The sequence below is a fragment of the Dendrobium catenatum genome, unplaced genomic scaffold (assembly GCF_001605985.2).
Source record: "Dendrobium catenatum unplaced genomic scaffold, ASM160598v2 fragScaff_scaffold_334, whole genome shotgun sequence".
NCBI lineage: Eukaryota > Viridiplantae > Streptophyta > Magnoliopsida > Asparagales > Orchidaceae > Dendrobium > Dendrobium catenatum.
Window position 1 is genome coordinate 374,907 of NW_021318796.1, and position 26,187 is coordinate 401,093.

The window sequence follows — 26,187 nt, forward strand, 5'->3', positions numbered from 1 at the left end:
GTGTCTGGCATGATCGTCCTCAGAAGCAGAATACACCAAAATATCGTCTATGAAGACGATCACAAACTGATCTAGGTACTCTTTGAACACTCTGTTCATCAAATCCATGAAAATAGCTGGTGCATTGGTTACCCCAAAAGGCATAACCAAAAACTCTTAGTGTCCGTACCGAGTACTGAAAGCTGTCTTCAACACATCAGCTTCCTTCACCTTCTCCTGATAATATCCAGATCTCAAATCAATCTTTGAAAATACAAAAGAGCCAGAAAGCTGATCAAACAAGTCATCAATCCGTGGTAACGGATATTTGTTCTTGATCGTGACCTTATTCAAATCTCTATAATCCACACACATACGGAGTGTTCCGTCATTCTTCTTCACAAATAATACGGGTGCTCCCCAAGGAGAAACACTAGGACGAACAAATCCTCTATCCACCAATTCCTGAAGCTGAACTTTCAACTCAGAAAGTTCCTTCGGTGCCATCATGTACGGAGCTTTCGATATCGGAGTTGTACCCGAAAAAACATCAATAGAGAACTCAACATCTCTATCCGGAGGTAAACCAACCAACTCCTTAGGAAATACATCAGAAAACTCCCGTACAACCAGTATATCAGAAATGGAAGTCGGTTCTAGGTTCAGATCCCGTACAGAAGCCAAAAATACCGGGCAACCCTTCTTCCACATTCTTTTGACTTCCAATACAGAAATCAGAAAGGATAAAACACATCGTAATCCTTGGAATACACATCTTTCTCCATCCATAAGCAACCTCACTTGCTTCTTCAAACAGTCAATCTGAGCCTCGTACAGACTCAGCCAATCCATGCCCAAAATCACATCGTAAGAAGAAATCGGCAACAAAATCAAACTCGATTTCCATTTATTGCCAGAAATATCAATCTCACAAAAACAAAACTTCCGGGCAATCAAATTTCTTCCAGCCGGCAAAATAACAGAAAGAGAAACCGGTAGCAAAATAGAATCCAGATGCAAAGCATCAAAGCAACGCTCGGAAAGAAACGAGTGACTGGCTCCAGAATCAAACAAAACATGACAGGGTTGATCAGAAATATAAATCATACCTGTCACCACATCTGGAGCATCTCGAGCCTCCTGCTGACTCAAACTATACACACGAGGCTGAACTGGAGCTGGAGCTACTGAACCACTAGACTCCCATTGACTACCAGTAGGTGGTCTCCGTGCTACAGAACTAGATCCACCACCTCTACCAGAGGATCCTTCAGTCACAGTGCATGGAGGAACAGTCATCGGTCTTCCTGCTGAACCAACAGGTCTAGTATCAGATCGAAACTCAGATCGTCTATCGAATCCAGCTTGTGGACACTCTGCAATCCGATGTCCTGGCTGACCACATCTGAAACACTGACCAGTCATCCTGTAGCACTGGCCAAAATGTCGTCGTCCACAACTTTGACTCACAGGTGCCCCACTGACAGATCCAGAACTTGTCGTACTTCCACTACCAGAAACTGTAGTGGATCCCGACTGTCCACTCCTCCTAGAGTCTCCAGAAATAAATCTCCTCTTACCAGAGGAATCACTGCTAGAAGCCTCACCCCCGAATCTCTTCCTACTCGTAGTCCACCGCTGTTGAGTAGCCATCAGATCATTCTTTATCAGACGAGCTCTCTCCACAAGCTCAGAGAAATCAGAAATGTGAAATGGCACTAGGGGCTATCTTAGACTATCTCGTAGTCCTCTTAGAAACCTGTAGCACTTCTCAGCAGAAGTACTTACCAACTGTGGAGAATAACGGGCTAAAGCAGTAAATTCTGCCTCATACTGCATCATAGTCCTGTTCCCCTGAACAAGTCTCAGAAAAGTCTCCTACATCTGCTGTCGTGCAGAAGGAGGTACAAACCACGATCAAAATTCCTCAGAAAATTCTTCCTATGTAATTAACGAATTTAACTTCCCTTGGAATTTCACCTCCTGCTGGCCTATCCACTAGCGCTCTGCTTCCCCATCCAACAGAAAAACTGCCAACGGACACTGCATATTATCAAAAGTCTTTTCCAACCTTTTTAACCAATCTTCAGCTGCTCTGGGCTCAACAGTGCCCTCAAATCTCAGAGGTTTCAATCTCAGAAACAACTGCAGATGTTTATCTATCTCTTCAGATCGGACAGTAGAGGCTCTACTATGAGTCTCGCTCATCATCTGAGCAATCAATGTAGCAAACTGAGAAAGTGTATCAGAACCAACCACTGGGGCTGTACTACTCACCGGAGCTGCCTGACTAGCACTCTACCCATCTGTCATATCAGGGTCTGGCAGATCCATGATCACACAGAAAACTAAACACAAAACAACAGAAGAAAAATCCAGACAAACCCAAAACTACCCCAGACAAACTCACGGATCACTTCCTATAGCTCTGTCTTACAATTCAAATTCCAAAATCATTGCTCTGATACCACTAAAAGCTTGTCACGACCCAACCCGACCGGGACGGATCCCGCTCGCATCGGGCCGCGACACAGCCAACAAATCCAGGATCTGGCTTTGGAATTTGCTTCAAAACTTTCTTCCAAACATAACACAGACAGAAAAAACACAAAGATACTAAAAATATCCAAATGCAACACAGTTCATCTATCTTTTCTTTCACCAAATAATCATATACATATACAGTACATGACTTACGGATAGAAAGAACAGAACATAACAGAAAAGCCATGACTGTACAAAAAAATTAAAAGTACAAAATACCTAATCATAGATCAGACTCTGGATCGCTAATCCACGACTTCCTTCCCTTTCCTCGAACCTGAAAACCACGTAGAAAACAAAGATGAGCTAACAGCTCAGCAAGACATCAATCACCAGTCAAAATCATCAGAAACTCACAACAGAAATCGTATCAGTACGGAGTTTGAACAATCGCACAGAAATCATGAAATAGACAGAGCAGATACTTAAGCAATCAGAAATTAGCTTACGGATACAAAAAACTGAAATGATTTTGAATCAGAGTTCAGAACGGATATCATAAAGCGTTTGTAAGTCACTGAGCAGACAGAATCGTACGGGATAATCAGAATCGTACAGAAATCAGAATTCAGATAAGTCATATTCATATCAGATAATTCGAACCAGATAATTCATAAAACAAATCAAATAAGTCACAGAACAGATTATCAAATATCAAACAACAGATTTGAGATTTCAGATATCCCTGATAAAGACAGAATCTCAACGGATTCTGGCCCATTATGCCTCCCTTCCCTAACACAGACAGAATCTCAACAGATTCTGACCCCTTATGTCTCCCGTTGTGCTTATAGCACCAGAACAGATATCAGAGGTTCTGAAATAGAACTTATTTTCAGATTTCAGAGCTCATTTCAGAATTCAGAATTCCCTGACCCAGACAACGAAAATCACATAGGATTCCGACCCCTTATAACTCCCTTCCGATAGCATACAAATAATCAATTCATTCAATCATCTCATTTCAAAAAATTCAGAAATTGTACAAAAATTCAGCGGCATAACGGCAGTATACGGAATTTATACAAAATTTACAGATTCAGAAATTTACCAAATTACCAGAACATTCACAACAACATTGTAAGACTTTCATTGTACTGACAAAATATTTTTCAACATCCTGATAATTTGCAGTTTGCTTAAAACACCGCAGAATCCAAACTATCCGGTAAAAATCTTCCAGAAAATACTCAAAACGTGCATAATTATCATCTCAAAGACATACCAAAAGTTATACGGTAAAACCTTTGTCAAACGAAAATAATACCAGAAATTCGCTAACGGAAACAAAATTCAAAACAGAAAACTCGTCAAAATCTCCGTTTCTGAAAATTGAGAAAGGCGGAATATGCCTTACCTCGAGTCGGTCAACTTCTTTAACTACAGCAACGGACGAAAACGGACCGGAGTCAACCAAAAATCACTTTTCCTTCTTTTTCCTTCGATTTTCTCTCTCCTGGGCTTTTTTCTCTCTTCAAAATATCTCATTTATATATATATATATCCAGATGGATCGTCCCGGACGATCGCAACTTCGTCCCGGGACGATTTGGCTCTAGACGAATTTTGTCCAGACGAGATTAATTACCGTCCCTGGACGACTTGGCTCTGTAAAATTTTCATCCAGACGATCCAAATTTCATCCAGACGAACCATGCAGCCAGAAACATTTCCCGCACAACGTGTACCGATCGTCCCGGGACGATCCAACTTCGTCTCGGACGATACTGGGAGAAAAATGATCTTTACAGTTTGGCAGACGATGAAGGAGGTGGGCCATAGTTGGGCGATGGAGGTCTGCATACCATAGTAGAACAACAGTGGTGGTGGCAGAGCAGAGGCTAGACGATAATGATTGGATGGAGATCTAATAACAACAGTCGACATTCAAAAGTTTAACATTGATGATTGGGCAGATGTCTGGTGATAGTCAGGTAGAGGTTCGTTGGTGACTACCGAGCTATGAAAGTTCGATGGCAGAGGTGCTTGAGTGGAGCTCTGAGATTCTTTAAGCCTCAAAGTTTTTTCTCATTCTAGCCAAGGATTGAAGCTCCACCATCTCATACATAGAGTGATAAACCTATTTATAGATTTTTGGGAGTTACACACCACATAAATATGGAAAAAATCTAGAATAAATCTAAAGCACTCAATCATGGATAATTTTTTTAGCAATTGAGAACATAAATGATATTAGAATTTGGCGAACTTGGGCTTGTTAGATTCATCTTGTCGAGCTACTTGATTTAATTATAAGCATGCCACATTTAGATATCACTTGGCCATCCAATTAATGTCCTAAAAATTTTAATTACTCTTTTAAGGGCCTTTATTTGCACTCAATTGGGCTCAGATTGGACCATTTTTTGTATCATTGAGTTTGTTTCATTGAGATGCTCACTTTGACTATAAGTTTCTTGAAATCAAAGTTTATATACTCCTGAATTTAATTTTTAAAGTTCCCAAGTCAAATGTGCCTCAAGATTTGTGATCGATCGAAGCATTTTTTTTTAACAAAATGCCAATATTGATTTATGTGAGAGGGCATGCATGTGAGAAAAGTTTGATGTGATAGATTTTTCGTTTGAACATGCATTGGCCATAACTCGGAATTAGGGTACTACTACTAAAGCTTATAAAGTTTTATATATTGAATGAATAGTTGGGTGCATATGCTAAAATTATCTATGTAATTGGAAATGAAGACATCTTGGGGGGTTCTAAATGAAATAAAAAAGTGTTGTCCTTCCCCCCCAATTGTGAAGCCAAAGCATGGTCTTCCAAATAAGAACAAAAGTGTTCACAAGGAGAAAATGATGCAATGCAATATTTGTGCAATTGATATAGAATGAAATGCCATAATTGGGTTAATTATAGAGCCAAGTGCCACAATATTCATTGCAATATTTTGTTATCCTTCTTGTCATTATAAGAACAGTATAATTATTTTAATTTAATATGATTCTTCAATTAATTTCGCGATTGACTATATAATGATGCAATGCTAGCTATTTTGATAACATGTTAAAATGTAAATTATAAAAGATCAAATAAATTGATTGGTTGTACTCATTAACCATGTTCTATTCGAATTTTGTTTGAACCAAGTTCAAACTTGTGGTTTGAATAAGAGTCAATCTAGTTTCCAACTCAGTTCAACCTCCAGTTTGATCCAAGTTCAAATTTGGATCAAGCTATGAGTTTGAACTAGGTTTAAACCTTGAGTTGATGAAAAAAAATAGGTTTAAACCTTGAGTTCAAACTAAGTTGAAATGCAGTTCAAACTATATTCAGAGAATTGGATTTGTACTAATATGCGATTATGAATTATTTTGAACCAATTTTATTCACTTTATATTTCAAAGAAGCAGTACATAATAAAAACGAGGGCATTTTGATTCAAAATAAACTTTCACACAGTTTTTTATAAGAAAATAAAACCATAAATATATTTGATCAATTATAAACATTAAAAGATGTAAAAAAATTGTAAAAAATAAAATAGTTCAATATAATTTTTTAACTTTTGTGTTTATTTGATGTTAAAGTTTTGAGTTGTTATTCATTTCTTTGTAAAACATTATAATGTGAATTATCACAGTAGGAAGGGCATCTCAAACTGAACTTCAAACGACTTTAAGGCGTAGCTGGACTGTTTCATTCGAATGACAAAAAAATCGCTAATCGGTGGAGGGTGAATAGTGCGCCGCTGTCTCAACCAAATTTGTCGAAGAAACGCGTGAAAGAGGAGAAAGACGGTTACATTCACATAAACACACAAAATGGAGTTTGATTGTAGATTAATCACTACATTTTTTATTTCACTATATTTTGGGGTGAAAATGAGATTTGGGCAATTTTTAGGACTAAGCATGATTAGAAACATAATTAGGACATTAAGCATCATTATTTTAAAAGTTAGAAGTAGGCATAATTGCCCGTTTAATATGCAATTAGGTGATTAGGCATAATCGCCCGTTTGAAGGGCGATTAATATACCAGGTCAAAATTGCCCGTATATAGTCTATTTAAAAGTCCACCAAAAAATCCCTAGCTCCAGTGGTTATTTGGCTTCTCCAAACCCGTCGCCTTCGGCCGTCGCCTCCCCGCCGGTTATGTTGTTTTAGGTAAGTAAAAATGTATTTTTTAATAGAAATTTATATATTTGTATTGCTTTCCTAATTAGAAGGTAAAATAAGGGGAAAAAAGTAAATGCACCATGTAAAATTGTAGAATAAGGTGATTTTAGGCAATGCCTATTTTATATGTGTTTTTGTACATATCTATGGATAAATTAGGCAAAAAGTGAAGGATTTATGAGTATTATGTATTTTATAGGTTTGTTAATGCTTAATCATGCAAAATGGGGAAATGTTCATGTTCAAGACTTATGTTATTATTTTCAATATCTAATTTAATAGAAAAATTGAACTATATATATATACGTATGATTTCATAATACAAATTATTTCAACTTTAAGATATTATTAACTACAAAAATTTAGAAAAAAGTAATGTTATCATTTCAATAATCGCATTTTTATATTACATTAAAATTCACAACACAAAATATACAAGTAAGAAGAAGTACTATTCATCCAACATATAAATATATATATTTTTTAAATTTAAATGCATAAGGAATCAAATACATAACAAAGAAAAACACTTAGAAATGCTTCCTACTAAACAAGAAAAATAGAGTGATAAAAAATAAAATATTTTTGCGTACATAACATTTATAAGACTACATAACTTTCATATTTCCTAATCAACATATGAAAACGTGACTGTAGTTGTGTCTGAGTTGGACAACATTTCTGCTTGAACTTGAACTCATACTGAAGGTCTTGCTAGTCGTCAACATTGAAGAACTCTCTAAGGTTACCATCAGGTAAGACCTCGTTTATCCGCTCTTTATAGAAATCCATAATAAATTTATCTTTCCGCGGAGACCAATCACTATATAAAATTACATTCTCAATATCAAGATGGCTATAGTCAATATCAGGCGAGGAATGCCCACTATTTCTATGGCGTTTTATCTCATGGTATCGCATCTGTAAGAAATAAGGGCTGACATTATGACCATTAACTTCTCAGAATTTAATTTGAAGAGATTTCCAACTGGCAGCATTTAAGAATTCTCTTGTCTTATAAAGTTTTACCCTAATTAACTCGACGTGCATATCTCATAGGCAATCATCCTCGTCTTTCGACCATTCATGTACACAACACCTAAATATCTCATTCTTATTAGCCTTATACTCTAACAGACTATCACCGGCTTGTGCTATGCAAGTATGCATTCATTGGCTTGCATTATTGAACTTTTCTTTGTTGAGGACGTCTGTAATCTTCTTCATACATGACCAAAACATTTTGAATAACTCAAACAATAACTCAACAACTATATTCATTGTGTCTATCATTCACCATTTATATAGCTGAGATTAATAATATTCAACAAACACTAGCAGTCAAAAAACTCAATAGAACTTGAATTGACCATAAAACTTTACAGCTCATATGATGTGATGTGTCATTGGAAGCTGAATCAATTGTCATTGCAAAATAATTCTGACAATATTAAGATCCTATGTTTTTAAATATATTTTTAAAAAAGAGGGTTCCAATATTCAAAATTAGTACATACAAATATTAAAAAAAAAACACCAGATTTGATTTTTTTTTTTAAATTATCTCTGAAGATGCGCTACAAAAATTATACTGGATTATTTTATCAATGCACAATTTATAATTTCAGAAGAAATTAAATGAAATATTCACTTTACAACTTCTATCATTAATTAGTAATTTTTAATGCATTAATTATTAATTATATCACGTAACCTAAACAATTTAAAACTATTTTTTTTTTTAAATTTTTGGACAAAGATAACTCACACATTTAAATTTTACTTAAAAAAAATCAAGACATGCCAAAACCGCCCGTCAAATGGGTGATTATGACTTAACACATAATCGCCCGTTAAAATGGAGGATTATACCTATTTTTAAAATTTGAAAAAATGATACTTAATAGCCTAATTACTTTTTAATCATTTTTACTCCTAAAAATAGCCCATAAGATTTTCGGTTGGAGATGCCTAAAATTTAAATTATATTAATTAAGTTAATCAATAATAACTTTTAGAGGCGTCTATGGTTTGCCTTTCATCTTCTCTTTTCGTCATTGCTGTTCGGCTTTGTTGCTTTGCAGGTGTATAGATTGCACGCGTCGCTTCTGCGGCTCCTTCGTGGCTGTTCGACTTCGCTCCTGCGACGACTTTCTCGTCAATCTGGATTGGAAGTTACAACATTTTGATCAGAAGCAAGAACGGGAGCTCGCTGGCTGTGAAGGTAACTTTCTCCCTTTTGCGCGCTCTTTGAATAAATCCCGTTAAATCTGACTACCCCTCGAATTTACAAATCCTAAATTTAAATCCGTAAATCGTACGGAATCCCTGGATTTAACGCCTCCACAAACTAGATTTAGCGTAAATCCGACTTAAATCCCGTTGTAAATCCCATACCAAACAGCCATTGGAACTTTTATTACATCCAGTGAACGTACGTTCCTCTACGTTCGGTTTTAGACCAAAACAGCAAAATACCGAGTTTTTTGAAAAAACTCGGTACAACTCGGTACTCAGTATTGCACTGTTTTGATCTAAAATCGAACGTAGAGGAGCGTACGTTCACTGAATAAAATAAAAATTCCCAGGAATATTGATGTCTACTTCTCAGAGTAGGTAACAACTTAGGGTTTAGGTGGTGCCGTGGTGGCATCTTTGCGCTGATTGTACCTAAAGATAAATCTGTGCTGACAAGGTCTTTCTCCTTCCGATGGCACTGATCTCACGGCCGCACTGAAGTGGGACAATCACGGCCGTTATTTTCCAATCCGCTCTACTACGCCGTCTCTGTCAACCACCATATCAATCAGTGCTCAAATTCCATGCCCCTCATCAATCAGTGCTCAAATTCCATGCCTTTGAGGGGACCGTCGCTTTAGTTGCGCTAATTTTAAAATAATATTTTATTATTATCCGAATCTATCTCTGCGTTCGGTCACCTGACCCAATAATTTGCCGTTCATTAGGCTCAATGGGGGCAAAAGCCAGAAGGAAGCCGGGAAGGAGGAAAAGATCGAACATTGTGTATAAACTGAACTCATGGAGGTTGCACGATAGTTAAATTGCGCTCAAGTGGTCTTTGCCAATGGGTTCTTTTTGGTCAACGTGAGTGAAGTTCCCAACTTTACCATCTGGGTACTGGATAGGATTTAGGGTTAAATAAAGCAAGAAAAGCTGAAAAGTTGGTTTAATAGCTTCTTCGAAGTGTAATGAACTTATTCTCCCAGGTCTAGGTGGGAAGTTTGATCTCTTATTTCACTCCACCTTTCCACCCCAAGGTATATTCTCTTGAACTTTATGTTTGCTTTTATTTTGAAGTTGGCATTCGTCGAAGGATCTGATCAAATCAAGTCTCATTCTTATTTATGCAGTAGGGTTTTGGGCATCTTTGATTAAATCAGATATGATTCGGGAAAAGTGCTGCTTTTGATGTGTATCAGTTTTCCCAGTTAAGCTGCTCCACATCATTTCTATGAATACTTTGATGGCGTGTGTAATTTTCTTCAGTTGAACATGAAAGCTTGAAATAGCCGTGTAAATGATGGACAGTCAAAGTAGGACAATTGTTTGGTTCAGGAGGGACCTTAGGATTGAGGATAACCCAGCACTGTTGTCTGCGGCAAGGGATGGGGTTACTCTTCCTGTTTTCATCTGGTGCCCAAGCGAAGAAGGGAAATTCTATCCCGGGCGTTGCTCAAGGTGGTGGCTGAAGCAGTCACTTGCCCACCTTGACCAGTCTTTGAAATCTATTGGGGCGCCTCTTGTGTTTATTAGGGCTGAGAGTACTGTCTCTGCACTTCTTCATTGTGTCAATGCGATTGGAGCCACTAGAGTGGTGTATAATCATCTTTATGGTACTTAATCTGTTTCTCGTCACCCCCTTAATTTTACCGCAAGCCATCAGATTTAGATAGTGCTGTTTCCCTTGTTTTCTACATTTTGTTATATGCTCATTCGATCATCCAATGCCTTGATGCTGTATTTGTTGAGTTTATAAGTAATTTACTGCATTGGCTAGACTGTTATTAATCACCATTCACCTCAATTTTTGAGTATTTAAGATAAGTAAATGATTATCTATAACATGAAAAGATGGGTGAAAGCTTCTTAATGTCATTCTTTCAAGACAAGGGCTCTGAAGTTCCCTTGAGTACTTTATTTCAGTCATTTTAGTATCCATCTTTGCATTATTCTTATGTTCTTGCTAAAATCTTCATTTTTCCTTACCATGCTTGATGAGTAGGTATGACTTCTAATTCTTATGTTCTGTTTCTTATTTAGTTACACGGTTCGTTTGATGTGTGCACATGTGTGTCATTGAGTGCAATGGGTTGAACTTTTTCTTATGATTAGAAAGATCGAGTCCGATGAGGTGCTACTTGCTTTAATGAGGATTAAAAGTGAGAATAATAGTATAGTGAGTGAAGTTAGAACTTAAACAAAGAAATTACAGTAGAAATTATGGAAGAAAATGATTTTATATAATCCTTCAGAGGGTATGAAGGAGGTTTCATTTTTTTTTTGTAGTTATACTTATAGAGAGGGGAACCATCTAGGTGATTTGAGTGAACAACCTTTAATAGTCGGTTTGTAAGATTAGCTGACAAGCGAACAATATCTAATTCTTCATAGTACCATGCGATGTATCATGTAGCATAACCTTTTTATCTTTCATGAAAAGTTTGTATTATAAATAATTATTATCATTTATCATATATTTTCTAGTAATTGGCCTTAAATATGCTTAAGTTTAAGTGAACATGCCATTTTATATTTCATTACTGATTGCAATGATTGCGAGATAATCGCACTGTTTAGTGAAAATTAGATCAAGTAAGAAGATAGGTTGAACACCTCTTGGTAGGTTACCTTGAACTCGGTATGCATTAGTCATTAAGTTGGGGAGTTTCTTAGTAAGTCGGATATTGCCTCCATGAGCAGACATTCAGTTTGAGTGGAATGGCTTATATTGTAGGACAAGTGTCAATACCTTATTGATCCTTTTACGTTGTGATGAATTTGGGGTATACATCATCCTCTTTTTCCCGAAAATTTCTTCAAAAATTAGGATTTACGGACACAAATTCTTCATTACACCTAACAGTAGCTGCGTTGGCTCATCATATTCTCTTCATTCGGTAATAACACCTTGAAAGAACGTCCCATTGATTGCTTTTCTGCAAGTCATATGTGAAGATCTACCATACTCCTTCCCCAACACCCTGATGTAGCTAATGAGCCTCCTCCTACATTAGTCTTATAGCCCCAATGATGGGAAATACTCCTCTTCTCCCTAGTGGGAATGCAAAAATATTAATTGCACTTTTCCCTTAGGATCAAACATTGAGATTATTCTAAAGATGAGGATAATTGCTACAATAACTTCAGTTCTTATACAAGTTGTAGATGATATTTGCTAAAGGTTCAATCATCATTCCTTTGGCCTCTTGTAAGAGGAAAACGCCATCAAAGAAGCTCGTAGAGGATGAGTCTTGATTAAAAGTTGTAAATATTTTTTCGAGCAACACTATTGTGTTGGACTCTTCTGAACATAACACTGGCTAGCGCTCTAGTGAGCTTATCCGGATAGCCATGAATGTAGTGAGATCGGGAAGCTAGTGAGTCTTAGAGTGAATTTCTTGATCTATAAGAACTTTTGTGCTTCTAATATTTAACTACTAGTGATTGAAAATTCTTGATTGCTAAACCAAGATGGATGTATTATTTTTTGAGGGTTAAAATGAAAGATCTTGATGCTCCATTCGTCAAAGTTTTTGTTCAATGCAAATAGGAGACCAAGTGAGATGATTTAATAGGAAATTTTATTTTGATAATTTTAACTTGTGAAACAGCAACTTGAAAAGCTTGAGGATGTTACTTTCATTATAAGAGCAAGGCTATGGAAGGTTGAGGACTTCAAGTATGATATCTAGGAGTGGCTAGGTTGGCAGAACAAATGATTCTAAGATTCTAGAAGGTCAAATAACATAATGCTAGTTATTGCATGTTTACTATAGCCATCTCCTGTTGGCCTCGAGCACACAACTGTCAAGTTTCCTCTAGTTAAACATTTAATGTTACAACTTCTATGCGAGGAATAGAGGAAGGGATTTCTTTGGTCACTTTTTATGGCTATCTTGACATTAATGTCTTCAGAAATTGAAGGCATGTGAATGCTTGCTCTAATGTATCAATGAAATTAGAATCATGGGTATGGATTGGATGATTTAATCAAATTAAACTTTTTTTTTGCCTCCAATTTAACGTTAAATCATATATTGTTAGGAAATATTGTGATAATCGTGAGCGCTCTAGCGAGAGCCGATAGTCTTATTAGGGCAAGATAAGAATTATGCCTTTTCCTTTTTGCCTTGTTGTAATGATTTTGAAGTTTAATTTTTATGCCATGACTAATTTGATTTTAATGTTATTGATGCGGACATCTGTACGAAGATTTGGCGCATCTATCACAAGAGGCGTTATAAATCGATGGCTATTATTTAAATCTTCATTTATGAGTTTTTTTTTTCTTCTGAATTTTAGTTCTTATTTAATGTATTTCCTGTTTTACCCCTAGGTTAGTTTATGTGAGTGTTGTGGCCCAAGGGGCAATTTTGTATTTTGGAGTTTTCTTATGTTGTGGCCTATATATATGGCCTTAAGCTATTATAATAGAGATAGATTATTGATATAAAAAAATTGTGTTCCACACTTGTGTTCTTTGAGAGAGCGTTAGTGAGATTCCTATGGGAAGGAATCGGAGTTTCACTAGCCGCAGGATGGGTCCGGGCTCGTGATTTGAAGTCCCTTGGGGAAGGGCAAAACATCACCCGCCAGTCTTCGGAAGAGTCCAAGACTCGCGGTTTTTATCTTCTATCTTTCGTTTGGTCTTTGTTTTTGTTTCTTCTTATTGCTTCTCGTAGTCATATTCATCTTCTTCTCCTCCCCATCTTCGTTTGGCCGCCAGATTCTAACCTTACCCGAAACCCCACTTTTTTCCCCCGTCCAAAACCCACGGCCAAACCCATGCCCGACCCCATGCCGCCGGCCTCCATTCCCCTAGCCGCCGATCCACTCTCCTCCTCCCCCATCCAAGCTTGTTTCCTATTTTAGATTGAGTTGAATGTGGGTAGATTTGAAATTCAAAATTAGTCATTGAGAATTTCAAAATCTTTCCTTATTTAATAAATCTATTTTAGGAAAGTTTCCATTTTTTATCTAAATTGAATTTGAAATTCAAATTGGACTTGAAATAATTTTCCCAAATCGCTTACCTAAATTAAGGAGTATTAATTATTCTAATTAATCTCCCTATGGTCTATGCTTGCCGCCGGCCCTCTCTCTCTCCATATCCCATTAAATCTCCTTTAATTACTTCCTAAACCCATCCCTCACTTAGGAAATAATTTCAAATCCCCACAAATCCCTCTTGACCGAATTTTCCACTCATCTTGCTTGGATTAATCTGTTTCCAAAAGGGTAATTTCACTTTTGGAAATAGATTGAATTCTTCCCCCTTTTTTTTTTCCTCTTCATTGCCGCCTCCCTCATTAGCTCAAATTTTTCCCTCCATAAATCCCTCTCACCTTTGGCTTAATTTAGGAAATCTTTCCTAACATTAAGCCTCTCTTTTTTTTTTTTGTCTATTCTCCTAGTCACAGCAAATCTTGTTTCTTTTATTATTGGAATTAAATCCCATTCTTCTCTCCCCTTATTTACTCTAGAGAGCTCCCCACGTTAACAGCATGGAGTTGGAATTTATTTTGGGAATTAAAATTCCTCTGCTGGCCGAAATCTTCCAAGGCCATCACGTGGGAATTCCTCCACTAGAAGCTCTCCAAATTTCTTACAATATTGAGCCCTCTTCCTCCCAAAGCTGCAACCCGTGATTTCCCAGCTCTTCTTACTTCAAGTCTTTCTCCTCTAAACACCAAAACTGAAATTTCCCCTAGATTTCTGAGAGAAATCTCTCTCCTGGCAAGAGAAACTCTTCCTTCCCTACCCCTATTTTCTCAAGAGAAAATCTAAGAATTTCCTCTCAGATTTTTGGTGAAACTGAATTGGTTCTCAAAATTCGGAGAGGAGATTTGACCCTAGCAAAGCCCTTTTTCGTTCTACATCAGTTTGGTATCAGAGCATGGACTCGGATCAACTTGGAAGGACTTTAGACTGGGTGGTACGTCAAATGGGCATCATTAGTCAACATCTCAAGGAGAATCAAGCGGACTTAGCCGACGTCCACTGTCAAACAATCAAACGATTCGATAACCTAGAGCGAGATAGGACTAACCCACCGTTTTATACAAAACCCCCTTCATCAAAAGATAGAAAGAAGGCACTAAGAGACAGAGAGATAGTGGATAGAGTGGACAAATGGATGGAGGCCAATGAAGCTTTAAATTTCCCGCTCACTGTGCAAATCAAAGAGAAATCTAAGGTGATCAAGGAAGAACATGAAGAAGAAGATGAATTGGTTGACAAGGAGAAATACGTGACTGGCTGACTGCCAATAATGCCGAGAGAGATTTGATTGATTCAATTACAACTCCTATAGAAGTAAAGGCTTTTTCTAACCCAGTTAAAACTCCTATAACGGAGAATATTGATGAAGCTCTGGAAGTGACATCCATAGAACTCAATATTGCTCCTATTGCTAGTGAAGCCATCTATGAGAGTGAACAAGTTCCTGCAGGCGAAAAGAAGTGCGACAGTTTGGAAGGTGATCCCTTGACTATGGTTAAGGAAATTGGCGAGCTAAAGTGCAACAAGCAAGTTGACCTCGTGGGCAACCGGTGTTGTTTGAAAATATTGGCAAAAAGGCCATTGGGGTTATTGTTTCCAAATAACAGTCCAGAGTTGTACAAGAGCAGTTGTGATGCTAACTCGACGGAGTCGAGTATTCTCCCACCTAGGGAGAATGATGCGGACATCGGTACGAAGATTTGGCGTATCTATATCATAGGAGGCGTCGTAAATCGACGGCTATTATTTAAATCTTCATTTATGAGCTTTTTCTAAATTTTAGTTCTTATCTAATGTATTTCCTGTTTTACCCCTAGGTTAGTTTATGTGAGTGTTGTGGCCCAAGGGGCAATTTTGTATTTTGGAGTTTTCTTATATTGTGGCCTATATATATGGCCTTAAGCTATTGTAATAGAGATGGATTATTGATATAAAAAAATTGTGTTCCACACTTGTGTTCTTTGAGAGAGCGTTAGTGAGATTCCTATGGGAAGAAATCGGAGTTTCACCAGCCGCAGGATGGGTCCGTGCTTGTGATTTGAAGTCCCTTGGGGAAGGGCAAAGCATCACCCGCCAGTCTTCGGAAGAGTTCAAGGCTCGCGGTTTTTATCTTCTATCTTTCGTTTGGTCTTTGTTTTTTTTCTTCTTATTGCTCCCCATAGTCATATTCATCTTCTTCCTCCTCCCCATCTTCGTTTGGCCGCCGGATTCTATCCTCACCCGAAACCCCACTTTTTCCCCGTCCAACACCCACGGCCAAACCCATGCCCGACCCCATGCCGCCGGCCTCCATCCCCCTAGCCGCCGATCCACTCTCCTCCTCCCCCATCCAAGCTTGTTTCCTATTTTAGATTGAGTTGAATGTGGGTAGATTTGAAATTCAAAATTAATCATTGAGAATTTCAAAATCTTTTCTTATTTAATAAATCTATTTCAGGAAAGTTTCAATTTTTTATCTAATTTGAATTTGAAATTCAAATTGGACTTGAAATAATTTTCCCAAATCGCTTACCTAAATTAAGGAGTATTAATTATTCTAATTAATCTCCCCATGGTCTATGCTTGCCGCCGGCCCTCTCTCCATATCCCATTAAATCTCCTTTAATTACTTCCTAAACCCATCCCTCACTTAGGAAATAATTTCAAATCCCCACAAATCCCTCTTGACCGAATTTTCCACTCATCTTGCTTGGATTAATCTGTTTCCAAAAGGGTAATTTCACTTTTGGAAATAGATTGAATTCTTCCCACTTTTTTTTTCCTCTTCATTGCCGCCTCCCTCATTAGGTCAAATTTTTCCCTCCATAAATCCCTCTCTCACCTTTGGCTTAATTTAGGAAATCTTTCCTAACATTAAGCCTCTCTTTTTTTTTTTTGTCTATTTTCTTCTCCTAGTCACAGCAAATCCTGTTTCTTTTATCACCGGAATTAAATCCCGGTATTCTCTCCTCTTATTTACTCTAGAGAGCTCCCTACGTTAATAGCCTGGAGTTGGAATTTATTTTGGGAATTAAAATTCCTCTGCTGGCCGAAATCTTCCAAGGCCATCACGTGGGAATTCCTCCACTAGAAGCCCTCCAAATTCCTTACAATATTGAGCCCTCTTCCTCCCAAAGCTGCAGCCCGTGATTTCCCAGCTCTTCTTACTTCAAGTCTTTCTCCTCTAAACACAAAAACTGAAATTTCCCCCTAGATTTCTGAGAGAAATCTCTCTCCTGGCAAGAGAAACTCTTCCTTCCCCTACCCCTATTTTCTCAAGAGAAAATCTGAGAATTTCCTCTCTGATTTTTGGTGAAACTGAATTGGTTCTCAAAATTCGGAGAGGAGATTTGACCCTAGCAAAGCCCTTTTTCGTTCTACATCAGTTATTCAAAATTTTCTTTATTCCTAGCCTTGGAATTTGTAGAGCTATCTTGTTTTGGTTCTTTTACCATGTTGTTTAAAATGACCACCATGAGAAGGAGCATTGTTTTTTGATGAATTCAAAATACCCATTGTTTTTGAAATGGTAGCTATAGCTGCTCTTTCTTGTTTCTTTGCACCTCTTAGGCTTTTTCTCCTTATAAAAGAGAAAAAAAGAGAAAAAAATTCATTAATTCCCTCCAATTCTTTCTTTTAGCTCTTGAGTTCAACCACCATGGCGGGAATCATCATTGCTGACTTTACCACATGTTTTGTATCAACAACAATATTGATTAGTACCATTATCGAGACAAAGTTGGACATCATATTAGGACTCTCTAAGGTTCCAATGAAGTTTGTTCTCAGGGTTGTGGCCAAACATAAGTTTCCCAACTTATTCCTTAATTTTGACATCTACTTCCATGTTAATCATCTCTAGTTTTTTTCCCCATGCCCCTTCTCTTATTAAAATTTTGGCTCTAATTATGCTGAATTTTATTTTGCAAGTTCTTTCCCTTGCTTATGCATTTTAACATGATGGAATGCTTTGGTTACTAGACTTTTGTTTGAATATTTAAGGAAAATCAGGTAGTTCATATTTTTTCAATCCTAATGAAAAAATAATATTAGTGTTATTGGAGTTCCATCCCAAAACAAAAGGATGAGAGAGAATATTCTTTTTTGCAGCATATTTACGAAAGTGTTCAGTTGCAACTTTGTTGAGCCTTTTCGATGCTCCAAGTCATTTAACCTGGATACTAGAACTGAGGAGAGATGAAAGCTATTTTTTTTTTCTAGCCAAGTTGCTAGGAATCCATGCTATTAGTAACAACTTTTCATATGTTTTGGTTACAATTGCTATTTTTGTGTATATTCTTATGATTATTATTTTTTATCTTTGCTTTTTTCTATGAAACCCCTTTTAGCTTGTGGTTCTCAAAAAAAAAAAAAAAAAAGCTCCCTCCAAAGGGTTGGATAGTATAGCTGAGATCTTACTATTGCGATCATGAGATATGATTGAAATTGGTGTTAGCCCATATTCATATTTTTATATACCGTGAGTCTAGTGACAATGAGCAATTGAGAGTGTCCCCATTTAGGACACTTACGATGAAGTTGTCCTTTTATGATTTTGTGAAATTTGATATTTTTTCAACCATCTTAGTTTTTGCAATGAAATTATCATGTTTGCTTTTGAATAATTGTGGTTTAGAATCCTCATGAAAAATTTCATTATTTATTTTCTTCTTTGCTTGGATTTGTGGATTGAAACTCTTCTGACTTAGGTTTAATCCATTTTCAATCAAGTCTCATATATGTGGGTCAAAACTCCCCAATTCTTTATCAGGATTGATTCCCTTGTCGTTTACTTATGGGTTGGAACCTTGTAAAGGACTTTGAGCCCGTTTAACTATAGCCTTATTCAAGTGAGTCAGAATCCTTTCAAGGCAAGGCTATTCTAGTGCCAAAGCAACTTGGTTAAGTTTTTTGGCCAACTCATAGGCAAGTTCAAATCGAGTCTTGTACAAGTGGGTTAAAACCCTATCGAGATAAGATTATTCTAGTGTCAAGTAACCTTTTGATCAAGACAGTGAGAAATTGATGGGGACAGCAAATTACCTCTTTATTTGTTTTGAATCTTCGTTGAGAATTACTCGTAACTTTATTCTAAAATTATTCTAATCGAAGAGTTGTGCAATGCCTAAATGAACCCATATGCATCTCATCTAAGTAGTCCTGCATCAGAAATAAATAGCCAACCTATAGTTTAACTCAAATTCAAGTAATGAATGAAACATATTTTAGAAAAAAATAAGAAAGCAAATAATGATATTTCCCAATTAATTAATTTGTTGATCGTGACCTTAATTTGGCTCTTCCATCTACCTTTCTATTTAGGTTATTTTTGTTCATTCTTATAAAGAAATACAAAATTTTGGCCTGCATAGATTTGTGCAAAAAACTTCGTAAGATCTACAATATTCTTAGTTTTTTGGGAACTCAGCGCCTTCCCTTTATTTAAGACGATAAACTCTTGGTTTGATCCTTTGATCACAACTTCTATAATGAATGTCCCATCCTAATTGGGTGTTAACTTGAAAACTCATTTTGGGCATCCCGTTGCATTCCGGTTTTGTATAACTATGCCCTTGAGTCTAAATTCCTTTGGTTGAACATATAAATTAGAGAACTTCGCTAGTCAACACTTTATTTTACCCTGTCATCTTTCAACTGTTGGTCTTTTCACTTATAAAAGTTCAAAATTATCTCCAAGCCCTCAACATTTTGCTACTTCCATTGAATTATTTGATTGGAATTGAGTCACATTGTTGGTCAAATTGTTTTGGAAAGTTGAATGTGTTTAAATAATACAATGTTAAAGCTAAACGTTAGTGAATATGGTGGCTTGAAGGTCATTTTTGAAGTAGTTGTGTGGCCCTTAAAACTGTTGGTTATTTCTTGCTACAAATTCCCTTCTTTTATTTGAGCTTCTTTTTCAAAACATTAAGGGTCGCCTTTTGTTCACCCATCAGTCTGGAACGACTTACAAGAGCATAATTTAAAATGACTTCATTTTCTTGATGGAAGTCCTGTAACTTCCAGCTGATTAACTAGGCTCTATTATTTGCAGCTATTGGAAGTTCAAATCTACAAAGGATGGTGGACCAAATAAATTTATAACATCGCTGTTGCTTTTAACATTATCATTACTTCTATTCACCTGGTGGACGGGTAAATAAGTAGGAACAAGTATTGATATTTCTCAAGTGCTGGAGGAAATGGATTATGTATTTGAGTGATTGTGAAGTGCTGATGAAGTGGTAAGATGGAGCTTCTAAATAAATTAAAACAGAGTAGGTCGATAGACTTGAAAACTCTTACTTCTAATTGCGAATAGCTCAACATCCTTTCTTAATGTCGGCCAAAAGCAACATTTGTGAAGAATTTTTCTTTGAAAGTGTTCGCCAAGTCTAATGACTTCCACATTATTCATTACAAATTTCTTAAATTTTTTTTTGTTGTTTGTCAAAATTTAGGTTGGAGTAGCTCCAGTGGAAGATAAGATTAGAGAGAGTCACCTTAGATGGTTTGATCACATTAAACGGAGGCCTTCCGATGGTTAGGAAAGTTGAGGTATTAGATTTGAGTTATCTTAAGAAAGGTAGAGGTAGACCTAAAAAGACTTAGTTAGAAAATATTAAAAATGATCTTTCTTTATTAGATTTAAATGAGAATTTGACTTTTAACAGGACACAATGACGAAAAAGGATTCATGTAGCTGACCCCACGTAGTGGGACAAAGGCTTGATTGTTGTTGTTGTCAAAATTTAGGCATTCTAGATTTATTTTCTAGTAATATATTCAAAAGAGCCCCCTATTTGATAGAAAGAATCTTGATGCTACTTTCTTAAGGTTTTTAGCTTCAAACTTGGAACTTATCTTTCTTTTAGAGAGAGCGATATAGATGGGGGCTCATCAAATCTTCAGCTTGCTTTATCCTCAAATCTTCCCGCTTTTCAACAGAAGGGGCGAGCAATTACCCATATGTTGTTAGCAGTGTGTTGTATGTATATTTTTTTGAATTTGACAAATTTCACCCTTGAGTTTGGCAAGGTATTGAGTTTTGAACTTATTTTGTTGCATTGCTTTCAAGTTTATGATTTATTGTTCTTTTTGAGTCAATGAAGACCCACGCATTGCATGCTACCAAACCGACTATGAAGCCTAGTTCAATCAACACTTTGTACTTGACTTGATAATTTGTCTTAAAACTTGAGTAAGAGTGCTTTACTTAGAATGATGGGCTCAAGGCTCTACAATGTCTCTCCAACTTCACAACTATCGATGCTGAAGACTCTTATCACTTTACATTTTCAAATAATCTTCATTTGAATCTTGCTTCTCTTGAGTTTACGTACTAAAGCAAACTTAAAATATTTGAAAACTGGAGCTTTCACCATAGTCCTTGTCATATATAGGAGCGTGTGCTCGTTGAGCTCGAAGGACCACTTGATCAACCTCTTTAAAAGCTTGGATTTTCATAAAATTACTTTAAAAGGCTGGTCACTATTATATTGCGAGCTTAAAGAAAAAGCCACAATCACTTTGATGTGTGCACCAATGCTTGGACCAATTTTTGCATCAAACTATCAAAGGATAATTTATTTTCATGGTCATGGTCGTTAAAGTCCGACTTGTGTAGCAAACCGAAATCTATCATTCCTCACTAACTTTCACTAAGATAACCATCAAGTCTTCAATCCCAAGATAAAGAAGCAACAACTCACTATGGCGAGGGCTTCTTATTAGGTTGAAGCCGCCAAATATTTCTTCAATTTATCAAATGACTCATCACACTCGAGAGTCCAATTGAACCCTATAGGCTCCTTTAAAGCTATAAAGAATGTGACACATTTTCCCGTATTGAAAAATATACTGACTTGTGATTGTCAACCTTCTTTTTGGCTTCTACACTTCTTTAGGAGACTTGGGAGGAGTTGTCTCTAAGACTACCTTGATTTTGTTAGAGTTTGTCTTAGTTCCTCTTGGTTAGATTTTAAAATTGAGGAATTTTCTCAAGCATGTTTCGATACAACTTGTCATTATAAGCATTATAATAAATTTTTAGTAGGGGTGTCAATATTTGACCCGACCCGAACCCAACCCAAAAATTTCGGGTTCGGGTTAGGGATTTCGGCCCGTTTGTAAAACCGGGTCGGGTTCGGGTTGACTCAGAAACCCGAAATCAACCTGGTTTGACCTGTTTTTAATTAATTTAGGAGGTTTTTAAAAGATTGTTATGAAATAAGTAAATGATATTTCTAAAAAATAATAAACATTGTTGCCCAAATTAAATTAAGCTTTATTTATTTTAAATTGATTGAAGTAAATCTTGCCTTAATTTGATTTAGGTTTTAATAAATCGAATTAAATAAAAAAAAATTAGTAAAACATATCCAAAGCCGGTCAGGTTCGAGTTAGGAAAATAGACCCGTTTGCAAAAAAATGGGTCGGGTTTGGGTCGGGTCGAATAGTGTCGGGTCAATTTTGGGTTAGACCCGAACCTGACCTGTGACCCGATTTTGACAGCCCTAATTTTTAGAGTGTCAAATATTTCTTGTCAGTCTTTCAATTTTTTGGACACTCGACTTACTCTTCAACAATAAGTCATCAACGTAGAATTTAACATTTCTGCCCTTATGAAATATGAAAACATTATCCGTTAACCGATGACAAGTTAGTTCAACATTCTCAGGTCAAACAATATAACAATGTAATAATGTGTTGCATCTACAATCATAGAAGTTGTCTTTTACTAATCGGATGAGTGCATCTTTCTTTTATGATATCTCAATAAAACATCTATGAAGCTTAGCATGAGATACCCCATCATGGAATCAATGAGTGAATCAATTGACTGCATCATAACTCCTTTCATTGTGGCAATTTCTGTTGGCGTTCAGAACTTTACGATGAGACGACAAGTGGACAACAGAACTCATAATGAGTTTAGTGTTTGATCGAAGATTGTATTTATGCCAAAGGAGCTTTGAACAATGTAAATTTGATTGGCTGAGTAAGATTCATTCAGGTTTACTACCTGGGCTCATGATGCTCCTAGAAAAACCTGCTAGGACGTCACCCATAGGTCTCAACTTACTCTCATCAACATTTAATTTTTGAATGCACCAAAGAAAGCTATACCCACTAAATTTCTTGAATCTATGAGTATCCTATGTAATTTGTAGTTGTTTATGTTAGATCTTATAATTACATCGTTAAAAGAGTTCTAGTTATAGGCAAATTATCCATGAAAGTATTGGGAGGTGAGATGATACAAGGATACTTTACTTTAGAATGAATCTTGTAATAGAGATTGCTATATCTTGCAACTTTGGCCCAGACAACCGTTTTTTCTCAATCACCCCATTGATTGTTAGTGACTTGGACTTGCTCACTCTTGAATTGTCACTTTCTTTTTGCTATATTGATCAGCGATAAAATCTTGCTTCCTTTTGATACAATTTTTTAAAGCTATAAGTATGCTCTAATCTCTATTACTCGCTATAATAACTTTATTGTATGACTTATTAATTTGATTCTTTAATTATTACTATGCTCTTGAACATGTACTTTGTTCTTAAATATTGGTACTAAAATGTTTGATCTAATTTGCACCCTCTTAGTCTTTACATTTTTATTGATTAGATTTATTACCCAAACTTTTGCGGAATTCCCATAACTTTCATATGTCAATGGATATATCATCCGGATCTAAAACTTTATTTTTTACATCTTTTCTATAGGTAATCCACTTCACCATTTTTTTGGATCAAGCTATAATATACCACATTACTTTGCTCATTATGCTGTTCTTAAATAATTCTTTCTTTCAGATATCTGTTTAATAAATTTTCAAAGTTTTTCATCATTACTTGATATCTTAATCATTAACAAACATCCTCTTATTTTTACTTGTAATGCACCTAATTTAATCATAGTCTGTAAATCTCTAATATGTTACCTTTGCTGTTTGAAATTTCTTCTTTCTCCTTCATTAATGCTGCATCTAACATTAAAAAAAACATATGACTGACTGCTTGGCTTCTTTGTGTTTCGGAAATAGGGTTCTTTTCCATTTTTGACGATTTGTGTTTTTTTTAAAGAATATGAAGAAGTACTATCTCATTGATCATTTACTGCTTTTGTAATATTAAATATATTCTGGTCATTTCAGATTTGTGTTCCACTGATTTATAGGTGATTGCATTTTTTAGCAGCAGTTTAAAGTATTATTGATATCTGTGATTCTGAGTTGCTTGCTGGGTAATGTCAGATCCTGTTTCACTTGTACGAGATCATGCAGTCAAAAGTCAATTAGTGGATCATGGAATTGTAGTACAGAGTTATAATGGTGATCTTCTGTTTGAACCATGGGAAGTTTATGATGCAAGTGGGCATGCTTTTACAACATTTAATGAGTTCTGGAACAGGTGCTTGAGCTTGCCTACTGAACCAGCAGCATTTCTCCCCCCGTGGCAGTTGGTACCACCCTCAGGTAAATTTGGATGCACAATATTTCACACTTAAGACTTGCTTTGTTGGCTTTTTTGAGGTAGACCAACTCCTAATTTGCTGCATTCAGTATTTTATTGAGTTCTTAAAAATGTCCTTTATAGCAGAGGAAGCTTTTAGCTTTTTTCTTTTGTTAGATTTTTGCGTAGAATTACTTGTATTTACCCGCTGATGAAAAAACTCTTTCCAAAATTTGTAAAAAATTCAATAGTTTGCCCTCTTTCTAAAATGTTAGTACTAGCATATTATTGAGAAGTTCATATTCATAATTCAACAGGAGGCCCCCCTCTTTCTCTCTCTTATCTTGCTACTATTCATGCGAGCCTTCATTTGTCTTACTATTGTTCCCATGTCCCTATGCTAGCCACCACTACTGTTTGTCGCCATTGTGTTGCTATTACTACCACTACTTGCACATGCTTGTGCTTGTTCACTCTAGCCCTTCTCCTCTCTTCACGCACTTATTGGCCTGTACATGCTCCTCGCTTGCACCACGCTTGTTAGCTCGAGCTAGCCAACCTTAACCACTCTTGCAATTTGCCTTTTCGTGCTTTCATCTCCTTAGCCATGTTTTATATCTTTTAGGGGATGTTTGGTTGTCTTTAAAGTGAATGCAGTGTAAAGTAAATGTAACATAAATTAAATACTTTAGTCTGTTTGATTGTCTGTAAAGTGAATGTAGGGGAACTGCTTTTTCTGTTTGGTTAGGTGTATGCAGAGTAAAGTAAAATCAAAGGCCCGTTTGGATGAGACATTGATGAGGGCATCCTACCATTGAGAGTTTACCAGAGACGGGGCCGACGATCTACGACCACGATTACATCGCTTTACATTTGAGTCATCAGCTATATTAGATATATTATTATGTTTGTATTGAGTTTATTACTGCATATTTTCCATTTGTACCATCACTTGAGGGAGTAGTCCTATGTAAGCCCTAGGGGCATGTTTGTCTTTTATTTCCTTGATTGTATGTTGGCTATTTAAAGTATCTTCATCTTTTGAGGGGATGATGATGATGATTATTATTATGAGATTTCTTTTTCCACTTGTGTTCGTGGAGAGCTTGTGAGCTTATGTGAGAGTTGAAGTTCCTAGGTGAGGGCAACAAAATATCCACCAGCCGCAGGAAGCGTCCAGGCTCGTGGTTTTCTTCCTCCACCATCTTCTTCCTCTCCTCTAACAGGCCTTCCCCTTCCTCTTCTATGCCATTGGCTTCACCCAACTCCACCCAAAATCAGCCCCACCACTTCCTTACTTCCAAACCACCGGCCACCTCCTCCTTCCCCGACCCCCCCCAAACCGTCGGCTACTACCGTCCTCCTCCCTCCAAACCGCCGGCCCTAAGCCCCAACACAACCGGCCCTAGCCCCACCTAGCCCAAGCTCCACCACCTCCCATAGCCGCTGGCCTTCCCCTCCAAGCCCTAGCCGCCAGCCACCCCTTGCTCTCCTAAATGTACTAATTTCCTAATTTAGCACATTATTAATTTGAAAGATCTCTTAATTCGAATTCAAATGAATTTGAATTTCAAAACCCTTCCTAATTGATATAAACATATTTTAGGAAGGCCCCCTCCCCCAATTATTACAAATCTGAAATTAAATTGGATTTGATTCCAATTCCACATTCAACGTATGTGAACACATTCAATGTATGTGGACACCTTCCCATTACCCACTCCTTTGGCCGGCCCCCCTCTCCCTCTCTTTTAATTATTTCCTTCCCCAATTGGAACTCCAATTAAGGAGGTAATAGCCGCCCCTCTCCTTTCCCCTCCTCTCTCCTATCTTACCCAAGACGT

The 26,187-nt window shown here is 36.8% G+C and overlaps 1 protein-coding gene across 4 annotated transcripts in view; it reads left to right on the forward strand.

Moving 5' to 3' along the window:
* The first annotated feature begins 9,619 nt into the window (after positions 1-9,619).
* Positions 9,620-26,187, forward strand: part of LOC110096955 (cryptochrome-1) — a 42,775-nt gene continuing 26,207 nt past the window's right edge. Inside the window, exons 1-4 of one of the 4 annotated variants that reach the window (XM_020823126.1) lie at positions 9,620-9,767; positions 9,890-9,940; positions 10,034-10,516; positions 24,145-24,366. In XM_020823126.1, the coding sequence (XP_020678785.1) occupies positions 10,201-10,516; positions 24,145-24,366 (538 nt within the window). In that variant the 5' untranslated portion in view covers positions 9,620-9,767; positions 9,890-9,940; positions 10,034-10,200. Of the gene's footprint in view, positions 9,941-10,033; positions 10,517-24,144; positions 24,367-26,187 lie in introns of all 4 variants that reach the window. The other 3 variants (XM_020823127.1, XM_020823124.1, XM_020823125.1) reach the window with 3 other exon arrangements.